General features: G+C 39.4%; 2 protein-coding genes across 3 annotated transcripts in view; both read right to left on the bottom strand.

Moving 5' to 3' along the window:
- The window catches only part of LOC102305057 (deoxyribonuclease-1), a 12,794-nt gene extending 10,268 nt beyond the window's left edge, over nucleotides 1–2,526 (bottom strand). The window contains exon 1 of one of the 2 annotated variants that reach the window (XM_042213720.1): nucleotides 2,385–2,526. The gene's annotated coding sequence lies outside the window, so the exon portion shown is untranslated. The other variant, XM_042213721.1, reaches the window with a different exon arrangement.
- Nucleotides 2,527–3,522: 996 nt separating this feature from the next.
- sec13 (SEC13 homolog, nuclear pore and COPII coat complex component) lies at nucleotides 3,523–12,615 on the bottom strand. Its single transcript, XM_005946566.3, has 9 exons — nucleotides 12,467–12,615; nucleotides 12,223–12,267; nucleotides 9,040–9,155; nucleotides 7,778–7,929; nucleotides 6,338–6,471; nucleotides 6,114–6,247; nucleotides 5,201–5,321; nucleotides 4,707–4,853; nucleotides 3,523–4,404 (listed from the first exon to the last, which is right to left on the bottom strand). The coding sequence occupies exons 1-9, from the start codon at nucleotides 12,467–12,469 to the stop codon at nucleotides 4,294–4,296; spliced, it is 963 nt and encodes a 320-aa protein (XP_005946628.1). The 5' UTR covers nucleotides 12,470–12,615; the 3' UTR covers nucleotides 3,523–4,293.
- Nucleotides 12,616–12,639: the final 24 nt, after the last annotated feature.

Genomic DNA, 12,639 nt, shown 5'->3' with positions numbered 1-12,639 from the left:
TTAGCCGGTGTCTGATACTTCATCGAGAGCCTTGCTTTTTTCCTTTTAGTTTCTTCTTGCATTATAATATCTTCCAGTGGAAGACAATGTTCACCTCCATCATTAATCCTGAGGGCAAGCATTCTCTCTTGAGTAAGTAAGCAATCATTTGTGTTGGAAACCAGTTTACTTGGTTTACACGCGCCACACCATTCTGGGTGTTTCCTCTCAGTACCCATATGAAGATGATTTAAAAAAAAACCTCCAAGAACTGAGGCATTTATCATAAAGCTCCAATTCAACACAACCAAGTGTTGTATCTCTCCACAAGGCGTCGTGTATAAAGAATTTAATAAAAATGCATTGATGACCCACTCCACTCACATGCCTTTCCCCCAGCCTCTTTTTTACACCAAAACAGAAATTATGTTCCTCTGCAATCCATAAGAGCAGGGGTTTGGCTTATTTCACCTACAGCAATACAACACTAATCACTACACCGTGGCCAGTTGCAGTAGATTATACTGACTACATGAGCCTTATAAGTCAAGGTTAACTTGACTATTTGCTAATACCTAGCGACAAGAATCCTTAAGCAATCTACATAAAGAAGAATTTTTTGTGCTGAACACGTAATGACCATAATTTAATAACCTACGCTGGGATTGTTGCCTTTTAGAATATTTGTAGAATATAGCTGAATATTTTCTCTTACAGCAGAAATCTTCAAGCTGAAATACTACAATACTACAATATCTTCTAAAACTAAACAATTACTTTTAGTTCCTAAACCTAACCAAGCAGCGAATAAACAACAAACTGTGAACTAAGCTCCAAAACAGGACACAGATCAAACTCCCTTCATTCAGAATCTTAATAAATAACTTTATCTGACCTTTGTTTTAAAGCAGATCCTGAATATCTCACCTTGTTAATCCATATAGTGACTCAGATTATAATATAGTTTTAACTACTTGATTTTGTCATCCTTTAGACAGACCGATAAGGAAGGATGTCTTCAAGCTGCTTTGCTCATTAACAAATGAAAAGGAAACTTTAAAAACACAAGTGCATAAATCTTTGTATCCTACAGTGAAGTGATGCTCAATAAATAACAGCTCTTCACGGGATCGCATAATAATGAATATATCCTACCATATAAATCTCTGTGCTGTTATTTAAAGAATACATTAATACCATTAGACATTAGAGTGTCACATACTGGCTGTAACAAACATCTGTCATTGTACTAAGTGAGTTCTGCTCTCTTTTGGCATTTTTTGGCAGAATATAATGCTTTTGGGGGACTTTAATGCTGATGGACGATATCTCTCCAAGAAGAAGAAGGAAAAGATTCGCATCTGCTCTTCTTCCTACAACTGGCTCATTGATGACAATGTCGACACCACAGCTAGCAACAAAAATGATAACACCTACGACAGGTGACACACATATAGCACTTTAAAAATCTTTATCATGATATAATATTCAAATTCTACTTCGAAAACCTGGCTCGATTAGACAGAAAGAAACAGGACTGATGTCAATTAAATGTTTTATTCCCTGAAAAACAAAAGAAAAAATAGTTAAACCTAATTAACTAATAGTCACTTAATGCTTTATTCTCTCTAATTACACTCTCGGTCTTTTTCTTGCTCTGTTGGTGGAAGTATGTGTTGAATCGTGGGGAAACAAGTGTATCAGCATATCAGGCAAATGACAGATTACCAGTTCAGCCCTGTATGTAGGCCAGAAAGTACAAATGGGTGCTGTGCTGCTTATTTAAAAATATAAAATTGTTACTCAGATGATAACGTTGCCTCTAAGAATTTCATATTAACCCCCTGGAAAACGCAAAGTATTTTCACGCTAGTGGAAAACTTCAGACGCTCCTTCTGTCTGCACAAAGAGCTGGAGGGTTTTTCCAGGAATTGTGATGTTTTGTTTTTTTTTCGGAGAACTGACAGGACAGTGGGCGGTGACTTCATGCCTGTTGATCTTTAATGTGCATAAGATACTGTGGGATGGACCGCGGCAAGAAGTGAAAGACTTTAGCCCAAAGCTTCGAAGTTACCCGGATCCGACGAAATCCTGGTTCCTGGTAGAGGTCTCTGGCGCAGGTGTGCCACAGGATAAACTGGTTGGACTGTCACCGTGTCAAAGAGTAACAACAGACTAACGTCTACTCCAACAGTCCAGCAGATATAAAGTGTATGAATTATTTGTAGGGCTGACCATCCCTAAATCATCTGTAAATGTTTACCAAAGCAAGCAAGAGCAAAGAAATGCATTTTAAAGATATCAAATATTGAGCGCGTTTATTTCTATACAGCTGTTTGACCACCAGTTAGGCCAGTTATAAAACGATGTTCAAACCAAAAATGATGAGTTCAGAAGTTACATACCGGTCCGGCGTCTTCACAGAGGAGGCAGTCTCTACAACAGGCGGCTTATACAAAAGGAACAGCGTATCAAACGAGACATACCTGTAACAGCTATGCGCAAGGAGGAGAATGTTTTTGTTAGCCGAGCATGCGATTGGCTACCAATCAGGCAGTTAAAGGAAACGCCCAGGTTAAAAAAAAAAAGACATGGACTGTCTGCCACACGGAAAAAGCAGAGAACAGGTCGGCAGGTAAACTGTGACTGACGGGAGAGTTTCTGCATCCCAACAGGAAACTTCTGTGCTAAACAGCGGTGCGCACGGTGGAGCATTTAGCAGATAAATATCTACATATTTCCCCCAGGATCGGTCAAAACAAACAGAGCTGGAAGAGAACAAGTGTTCTTGGCTGTAGCTCAGGTGGTAGCGCAGGTCAGCTACTAACTGGAAGGTTCCTGGTTCGATCCCGAGCTCCTCTGGTCTGCTTGCCAAATATCCTTGGGCAAGATACTAACCTCATGTTAGTCTCCGATGCATCCATCGGAGTGTGAATGATAGATAGCAAGCATTTAACAACTTGGAAACTGTGATTGGGTGAATGAATTAGTTGTATGAAGCGCTTTGAGTGCTCATATAAGAGTAGAAAAGCGCCATATAAGAACAAGTCCATTTACCATTCTGTAGGTGGAAGCAAACACAAACTGTTTCTTTTTACTGGATGCGCGCGCACACACACACACACACACACTAACACGACAAATCTCGGTTAACACGGATCGCCCCGTGCGTGGGGCTGGACGGCGCTAACGTTGACGCCGTGCATTTTTAAGGCATCTGGGAAAAATATCCGGACTAAAATCTGAGCCAAATCGAACATGCTGATCTACCTCCGTTGGTGACCCCTCAGCTGTGGCTTAGGGTCATTGCATTAACAAGAAGGCCAGGAGTTCGATCCCTGACTCAGCATTACCGAGTGTTCTTGATCAAGATACTAAACTACAAGTTGACCCAGATACATCAAAGGGTATGAATGTTTAGCAAAAAAGCTATTTATGAATGTGTGTTAATGAATGAGACCTGTAGTAAGAGTATGTTAGTAGAAAAGGACTCTTTTGCCCAGCCATGGTTATTATATAAATGAAAAAAAGACATTAAAATTGTTTTAATATTAAACAGTTATTTAATTACATCAAACATGAAAAAAAAAAAAATCAATGGATTCTGATTATACACCTGGAGAAAAACGATCGCTCCATTCATGGTTGTTAAGGCAGATTATTCATTTAACAGCTGAAAAGAGTCTGCAAACATTTTACCAAATAAAACATTTATCCACTTATCATTAAATGTAAATCCAAACCAGGCAGTCAAGTCATGTTTTGTTTCACTATGAGAACATGAGAGTTTGTTTTAGGTGTGAAGGTGGGCTCACCTGCTTTGTTTTTATAGTTTTCTTGGTTCACTCAAAGCCAATTTGAGTGAACTAGTAATTAGAATAAAGTGTTGAAAGTCAGGACGACTGCCCCTGAGGATGCTGGGAGCATTAAGGGTGATGGTAATTTTGTTCTCCAGCAGTGGAGGTGGAATATTTCTGGAGCAGAGCAGGAAGAACTAAACTTTGATGAAGCTAAAGACAAAACGAACAAAGTTGTGTCTGGATTTCTAAACGTTAAAGTAAAAATACAGAGAGCGGTGATTCTTTGAGTTGTAATGGTTTCTTTCCCTCTAATAAATTCTCCTTGTTGATTTTCAGCAGGCACCCAACTCATGCTGAAGCCTAAAACTCAGATTATAGACCAGGCTTCATCACTCTGGGCGTCTTGTTTTCAGTCCAAATGTCCAGCATGTTTATTCTTTCATCTCTGAAGGCTGAGGGTCATCATCGAAGGGTCAGGGGTCACGGAATGGGTGTGTGTGTTTTAATTCGAGGGTCACTGCTCATTCTGCTGTGTGTCTGTGATGGTGGAGACTGCGCCCTGGCCTTTGCTGACATCACTGATACACGCCCACTGACCATCCATCGACTCCTTCCACAACGTTACCTGAAAAGTTCATAAATAGTTTAATAAATAAACTATAAATAAAATCAGAGTCAGCGCTCAAATCTAATTCAACTTATTCTTTAGAGTTAAATATTAGCTTTGAGAAACAGCCATAATATCCTGAATCAATAAGGTTAAAAAAAATAAGGGCAGAGCTCACTGCAGGTTGATAAAACCATATCAATAAAATATATTCTTCCAGACTGTGGCATGTTTAGTTTGCATATAACCAAGTCAGACAGAAGGAAATCAAATGATATCTATAATTTTATGTGGATTTGGTGTAAATGTGTATTTTCTACCTTGTTGTCTCCTCCTGAAACGGCCAGTATATTTCCAGTGATCGACCAGCTGACGTGCCACACCACATCGTTGAACTTGTGGAGCAGTTTGGCCGTCCAGGTGTTGCCTGCAGGGTCGTCACACGTCCAGATAAATACTCGTCCATCCTGGAAGAATGGAAAACAATTTCCCACATAACCCCAGTGGAAGAAAAACAGGAATGGTTTGATTTTATTCAAATACTTTTTTGCAAGCTGCCAATAACACTTGCTTTTATATGATACCACATTTTATGAAGCACTACAGATTAATGTAACCCGCTTATGAACTGGTGGATCTTTAATCTCACACTTGACTGAACCGGAGGCACACTCTGGCTCCATCTAGTGGTGAAAAACTTGTACCCAAGTTATCAAAACTTTATTTATAATGTCTGAATGAACACTTTATGTTTTAGGTGCTGGAAAGCAGAATAAATTGCATGTTCTGCATGTGTAATCACATCAAATCTCACCTGAGAACAGCTGGCAATGGTGCTGGTGGGAAGACCAATAGATGGAGCCCAGCCAACATCTCTCACCCAATCACTGTGAGCCTCCAGCTTCTGATCCTCCTTCCACTGCCCATCCTCCTCTCTGCAGGCAGGAAATATCAATCAGTGACAATTAGGTTTAAGAAAAAAAAACAAAAACAAAACAAGAAAACGCTTCAGACCACAAGCCACCCTGAACCACACACTCATGCAGAGCTTTATTGTCTATACTTCAAGCAAGAAATGTATCTTCCTTGGATTCAGCCAATTAGGATAACCAACTAACCCAGTGTGTCTTGTGGTATGTGGGAGGAAGGAGGAGTACCCACAAGGGTACTGAAAGAACATGCAAACTAGGCACAGGAAGGCTCTAGCCACGTTTTTAAACCAGAAGCCTTTCTGCTGCGAGGTTCCACTCACCACTACCACACTTGTCACACAAGGATCACCGTGTTTGTGCTGTGGTGACATTAAATATCTAGATCAGTGAACTTTCCCCAGAGAACCGAAACTTTCTGAAGAACGAACATCTGATTTATGTTCCACTGAAATATGTTTGTACTCCTCAGGTTTCTTTTGTAGTGTTCAATGCTTCTGATTGGTCAAGTGTGCATGTCTTACACAGCTATGTTATAATAATAATAATAATAATTTCTTAAATGCTTCTGAAACTTTGAGTGTGTTGCAGGAACACTGCCAGTGCTACCCATCAACCTCCTGGTATGCACCTATAGTATAAATTTGAAAATCCTTTGTGGGTTTCAGAAAAGTTGACCTTTGACCTTTTTACTGAGATTAGAACTTGTCCAAAAGTTTTAGTAGATGCACCTATGGTATGAACTGTAAAATCCTGGGTGATTTCCTTCAGAGATTTTCAGAAAACATGAGCACTTACTTCCAGAGTTTGACCAGGTTGTCGCAGCCTCCGGAGACGAAGCGCTTGACGTAGTTTGGCTTCTGTCCCGATGGCTGATCAATCAAGCTGCCTGGAACTATAGCGGGAGCCCAGCTTACAGCGTTGCAGCCAATCTGCAGCAGAATCACAACAGTGTGTTACAACCAATGCAGGATGCTGCTAAAGTGACATTTCAAACATTCAGAGCAGTTTGTAAGTCTCACAGTGTGAGCATTGCTGATCTTCTTGACATCCCACTGCTGATCTCCAGTAAACGTGAGAAGGGAAATTGCTCCGTCTGAACTGCCACAGGCCAGGATTAGACCAAACTCATATGGACCCCAGCAGACTGAGTTCACTGTGGACACACAGGAGGAGGCTCAATGAGACAGAGGCCTGAGGAGTCTATCAAATCTTAATGCAATAAATTGTGCTTCATTATTTCGTGAGCTGACACACCAAACTGATCTGTTAAACTTCTAATTCTACCGAGGACACAATCTACAACACCGGATTTCTGAGGAAGGGACAAAAAGAAACAAATAAAAGAGTACAAGGAGGGGAAAAACAGCCAGAGGGACTCCAGATCAAAACACACCAACCTACTGAGAAAAATTCTCATAATCACTACAATAAAATTGAGCAATTAAAAAGGAAACATAACATGCAAGATGCCACTATAAGGTAAAGTGGCTGACAGGTAGAGCCACACACCCCCCAAAACCCACAGAAGGAGTGAGGCGTCTGATAAAAGACACTGTGGTGAAGGGAAATTACAAAGTGGAGCTACAGAAATGAGGAACTAGAAAATGATGGTTAAAAACCATAACACTGATACACCACAAATAACAAAAAAGGTCAGTCAATACACAGACAGTGATGGCTGGATCTTCTGTAAAAACACATTGCCCGACCCAGATTTTGTGTTTACACCTAAAGCAAAGTGATTTTCTTTGTGGTGAGAACAATAATGTGAATACAGGAAAATCCACTAAAAGTTAAAAATATTTAAATATATTTCATATATATTGAACAAGTTAGTAAAATTATTACATATACTTCAACTTTGGTGGCATTTTGCTATGAGGTTGGTTAAAAACCTAAAGTTTGAGATTCAGACTTTTTCCTTCTACCATTTAGAAAGACTGTTATCAACTTCTGAGGGCAGGTGGCAGCTGTTTTTTTTAATGTGCATTAAAGTTATATAAAAATTTTACCGTGCAAATGCAAATTCCTTGCTGACAGTTTAACCAAAAGGCATTTCCAGTGGAAACTGGCCGACATATCCTCAGCATAACCATGTATAGATTTCATTTTATTTATCGTTGCCCAACATTATACCGGTATTACCATGAATGGTATGATATGGCCCAGCCCTATTATACCGACACAAAAATGTGGCAGGTTGAATAAGGAAAATGAATCAGAGGCCTTTTTGGTTAATTTCTGAAAAACCTTGGACTGAGCACCCTGGATTTATTCTTGTATCCGTGGAGATCCAGTAAATGTCCTAAGTGTTCAATAAAAGATATTAAATGTATAGTGTTGTAATTGTAAATACAAAGAACATGAATTAAATAATCTGTGAGGATCTGGTCTTTTCTTGTGTGAAGCCACCTGCATGTATAAGACAAGAATTGAGATTAAACTTGTATCAAACCCACCTGACGACTCGTGTCCGGTGTACTCGTACATCTTGTCCCAGGATCCGTTCTCTTCTTTCCAAATAATGACTTTTCGGTCGTAGGAACAGGAAGCCAGGATGTTGCCGAACATTGGATGAGCCCACGCTACCTGCCACACGGGACCCTCGTGGCTACAAAACACAAGAGATGCAAATTAGTTCTGTTTTTCACTGAGTACCTGGATTTGTCACCTGGCAATTAAATTACAGCAGACAAAAGTGCCAACAAGTTATATTTAATCACAACAAGTGATACAAGTTCATTTTTTAGCTTTAGACTCTTGGTTTGCTCAACAAACTGAGGCTTCATAGTAGAGCAGGGCGATATGACCAAAAATATTTATTACGATATACATTCGAAAATTTCGATAACGATATAACTGACGATATAATTTACACTAGACAAAATATTAAAGCGATATAAAAATTTTACCGTGCGAATGCAAATTCCTCGCTGACAGTTTAACCAAAAGGCATTTCTAGTGGAAACTGGCCGACATATCCTCAGCATAACCATGTATAATATCCACAAAACTTAAACAGAGGTTAAACACACACAATACGGTAACATTATGTTGAAGCACAGCACGTATCACTCCGTGAGGCTCCTGCCTACGATGCCGTAACGCTCCAACAATCCATCAAGCGGTGCGGCTTCGTAGCTTAGCAAAGTCGTACTAAAACATTTAACAGATTTTTGAGCACCGTGCACATAAAATCGTTTTGAGGTCAGTAAACACAACCAGAGTTCATACATAAGGCACACGGGATTATAAGGGGCACTGTTGATTGTCAGAAAAATCAAAGGATTGATTTTAAGTGTGCCGTATTTTCCAAAAAACACGGTAATAACGACGACCCGCTAGCATGCTCTGCCAAAAATAGTGCTTTGTTGTGTATCTGACGGACGAAAGCCAAACCAGTTCCACACCAGTGAAGCTGCAGCATTTTTACAAACTAGTTCTGGTTCATCTGTTTCAATCAATGATCCGCTTTCGCCCTTCTCATTCTCTGCCGCCGCCATGCTTTTTCCACCATGTGAATATGAAAACAAAGGCACTGCGCATGCGCGTTTATAGAATAGAATAGAATTCAACTTTATTGTCATTGCACATGCACAGGTACAGGGCAACGAAATGCAGTTATCCATAGTCTATAACAATATTTCATTTTCTTATTGTTGCCCAACATTATACCGGTATTACCGTGAATGGTATGATATGGGCCAGCCCTACTTCTTACCCTCTGAGGTCTGCCACAAGGATCTGCCCTCCGTTTCTGACGTCAAAGATCTTGACGGTGCGGTCAGAAGAACAGGTGGCGAGCCGAGTCCCGTAGTAGTCCATCTGGGCATCGTGCTGAAACAGACAGAGCAAAATGTAAAAACCTGAGTGAGAACCTCCACTTCTACCTTTCAATTTAAAGAATATTTTATACATTTTCAGCAACAAGTCAAAGTCAAAAGTAAAATGAACTTAAAAATGCTCATGGTGATTGTTCTGTGATAGTTTAAACATCATCTAACTGAAAATAAAAAGGATAAATGCTGCAACAACGATTTAGTCAACAGAAAATACTTTATTCTCTTAAAAGGGATAGTTCGGATACTGAGGAGCTTTTGCACATCTTCCTTTGCTGGAGAATCAGCCTTAAATCTAAATAATGTGCTTTCTGTGGCTGTAGTCAGCAGCCAAAAGTAAACACAATAAATCAGTTTGCAAAATTAAGAGTATTTTCACAGCTGCCATCAGACTGTTCTTTCCAACAGGGAAATGAAGCCATATCTATGAATGTACTGTATTCAAAACCGGTTTTGACACAAACATTGTCGTTACCTCATTGAACATGTTGGTCTACCACTGCCCTCTTAAGTTAGTTAATGTTATTGTGTCCCTTTCATGTTTTTGAGGGGTTACTTCAGATAAACGTGTAAAACACAAAAGTCCTACAGCAGACGTACAGGTTACAGTTTATAACAAACGTACAGCTAAGTCAAGTTCAAATGTATCTGTGGCAACAGTCACAGGGTATCAGTGGCAAGTTGTTAATGATTTGTTTCTGAAATTATTATTTTAATAGCCTTTGCCAAAGATGGATCTCAGCTCAATGTGCTTTATCTTGTATGACTTAATGATCACAATCAACAGTGAAAATCACTGTTTGTGTGAATTAACACAAAACAGGTTCAGAGTGGGCTGATGATGTTCTGCTGTGTGTCGTCACCCACTGACAATCCTGGTTTTATTGTTAATTTAATCAACTCAAATGTTCTTTTATATGTAATTTAGTTTAGTAGTCTGGACTTTATGAAACATAGTGACATATAGTCATGTAAAAAAGTCAGTTTAAAAAAAACTTTAAGTAGATCTTTGAAGTAAACTTAGTACACCCTATTGTTTCTATGAAACGCTACATGTATTGTTATGTGCATTGTATATGTTAAATGCACAAGAGAGTACAACTGAACAAGTCTGGTTTGTTTGGAGAAAGCCTCGTCTCTCCCTAAAGAACATGGTAGCACTTCTGGAATAATGTTGTTTGGACAGACAAGATCAGGTGTAGAAGTCTAGTGAAAACCAAAATCAGCGTACTAGCACAAACATCTCTGACCAACTGTCAGCACAATGGTTAAGAGGTGCTGATTTGGGCTTGCTGTGCAGCCACTGTGTTAGGGAAAATATTCTAAAACACTTCTTCAGTAAAGACTCAGAGAAGAGAAACACACAGAACTTCTTGCTAGCAAGGGCAGTCTCAGTGACTCGCACTGAGAAACTGCCCTGGTCTTTATTTATACTTCAGGTGTGTGTGTGTGTGTGTGTGTGTGTGTGTGTGTGTGTGTGTGTGTGTGTGTGTGTGTCCTGCTGATCAAAGGGTCATAAAAGCACAAAAGATACATCCTTGGTCAGGAAAGGGTAGTCTCCCCTCACCCTAAATAACATGGTGAGGAAGTCCAGCAGTTCATCTATATGTAAAGAAGCACTTAAACTAAAACAGACATAGCTACGTTAATCCTGCCGTAAAACAATAAGAGAAGGTATGACCTCTCTCGTGCTCCCAGGATGTGGGTGTGCATTCTAGTGTGGAATACACACCAAGCCTTTGCAGCCTGTTAGAGATCACACACAATTAATTATATGCCTCTAAATATACATGGTTGAATATTTCCTAATACAAATAACTACATGCAGTACTCTACCATATGCAAACGTATATCACTAAAAGATTATACTGACTACTAAATACAATTTTCCATTGACACACTGGAAACCCTGCAGTTACAAGTCGACCATAAACTCCTCTGTATACCAAAGTATTCTATTTATTATTTATTTATTTATAAAGCACATTTAATAACAACAGAGAGTTGACCAAAGCGCTGCACAACGTAATAATTAAACAGTGGCATTAACAGCAACAACAGGTAAGAAAATTAAAAGAAAATTAGAATAAAAAGAATTGGTAACTCTCGTGCAGTATAAAAAGCCAAAGCGAAAATATATGTTTCAAAATGGGATTTAAAAAGATTGACAGTTGGGGCCTTTCTAATGTGGAGAGGTAGATCGTTCCACGTTTTTGGTGCCACAACCGCAAATGCCCGATCTCCTCTATGAACCATCCTAGACTTGTGTAAGGTAAGGAGTAAATGATCACTTGATCAAAGGCCTCTAGAGGACATATAAAGCTGCAAAAGGTCAGACAAATAGTCTGGTGCCTGACAATTTAGCGATTATTAAGTCAAAAGTAAGATTTTAAATTTTATTTTAATTTTGCACTGGAAGCCAATGAAGGGAAGCAAGCACCAGGGTAAAATGTTGGTGTCTCTTCACAGGAGTCAAAAGACGGCTGCAGCATTTTGTACAAGTGTCCTGCCAAACTGGACTGACTGACACCAACATAAAGTGAATTACAGTAATCCAGCTGAAATAAGGCAAACGCATGGATTGCTTGTTCCAAGTTTTTAAAAGATAAAAATAATCTCACCTTGGATATGAGCCTTAATTTAAAAAAAGGACCGCTGAACAACTGAATTAATTTGTTTCTCAAATCTAATTTTGTTATCCAAGAAAACCCCCAGATATTTTTTATTCTAGAGTCAAATGTGAAGTCATCAGTCCGACAGCTAAAACTTGACTGAAACAGGGTCATGAATTAGGACAATGATCTTAACAGAACAGTATCAGTCTCTGATGATCAGCTAGTGTGTCAGATCGCAGCAATATCAGTTTGTTACAACTGGGTTTAAGGACAATGGATAACACGTTACAGTGATAATATTTACTGACGTTTCATTGTACACATGTTTGTATCTCTAGTTATCACGCGTAAAAGCTCACTTACAGGTACTTAAAACAAGAAGGCTAACATCAGCTGTGATTAGCAGCTAGTTTCGGTTAAATGAAAAAGGGAAAAAAATGGAAAACTTACAATCATGTCCTCGTGAGAGGTGTCCACGGTGTTAATAACAGAAACCTGAAATGAGCAAACATTATATAATCACAAATACTGCACATGAATTAAAATGTTCATTGATTTTCCTGCTACTACTAGCCACTTTGCTAAGGAGCTACTTGGACTTGGGTACGTCAGCAGCTAACGGTAACCGGGAAAATGCCACAAATGTCAGCGAACAGCTTCACCGGTGGCCTAAATGCAAAGTTATCAAACTCACCATGACCGTGACTGACACAGAAACCCCGAACAACACGAGTAATCCTCCTTTTTTAAAAGAAACCGGCTTCACCGACTACTCCGACGTGGCAACAAGTAAGATAACCGCTTCCCACAGAGTCCAACTGCACTTCATACCGGCGGAAACAACAACCAGTAAACAAGTGTTCCGCA

Source organism: Haplochromis burtoni, unplaced genomic scaffold (assembly GCF_018398535.1).
Source record: "Haplochromis burtoni strain Fernald_Lab_line unplaced genomic scaffold, NCSU_Asbu1 Contig_473, whole genome shotgun sequence".
In the NCBI taxonomy this organism is placed as follows: Eukaryota; Metazoa; Chordata; class Actinopteri; order Cichliformes; family Cichlidae; genus Haplochromis; species Haplochromis burtoni.
Note: the sequence above shows the minus strand (reverse complement) of the source record. Positions and strands in the feature narration are given on the sequence as shown.

Bases quoted from the DNA above. Each gene is read 5' to 3' on its own strand.
- sec13 (XM_005946566.3), bottom strand. The intron at 7,930-9,039 runs GTAAGAAGTAGG...TGTGTTTTGTAG, and splicing joins CTTGTGGCAGACCTCAGAGG to CCACGAGGGTCCCGTGTGGC. The intron at 4,854-5,200 runs GTGAGATTTGAT...CCATTCTTCCAG, and splicing joins CCATTGCCAGCTGTTCTCAG to GATGGACGAGTATTTATCTG.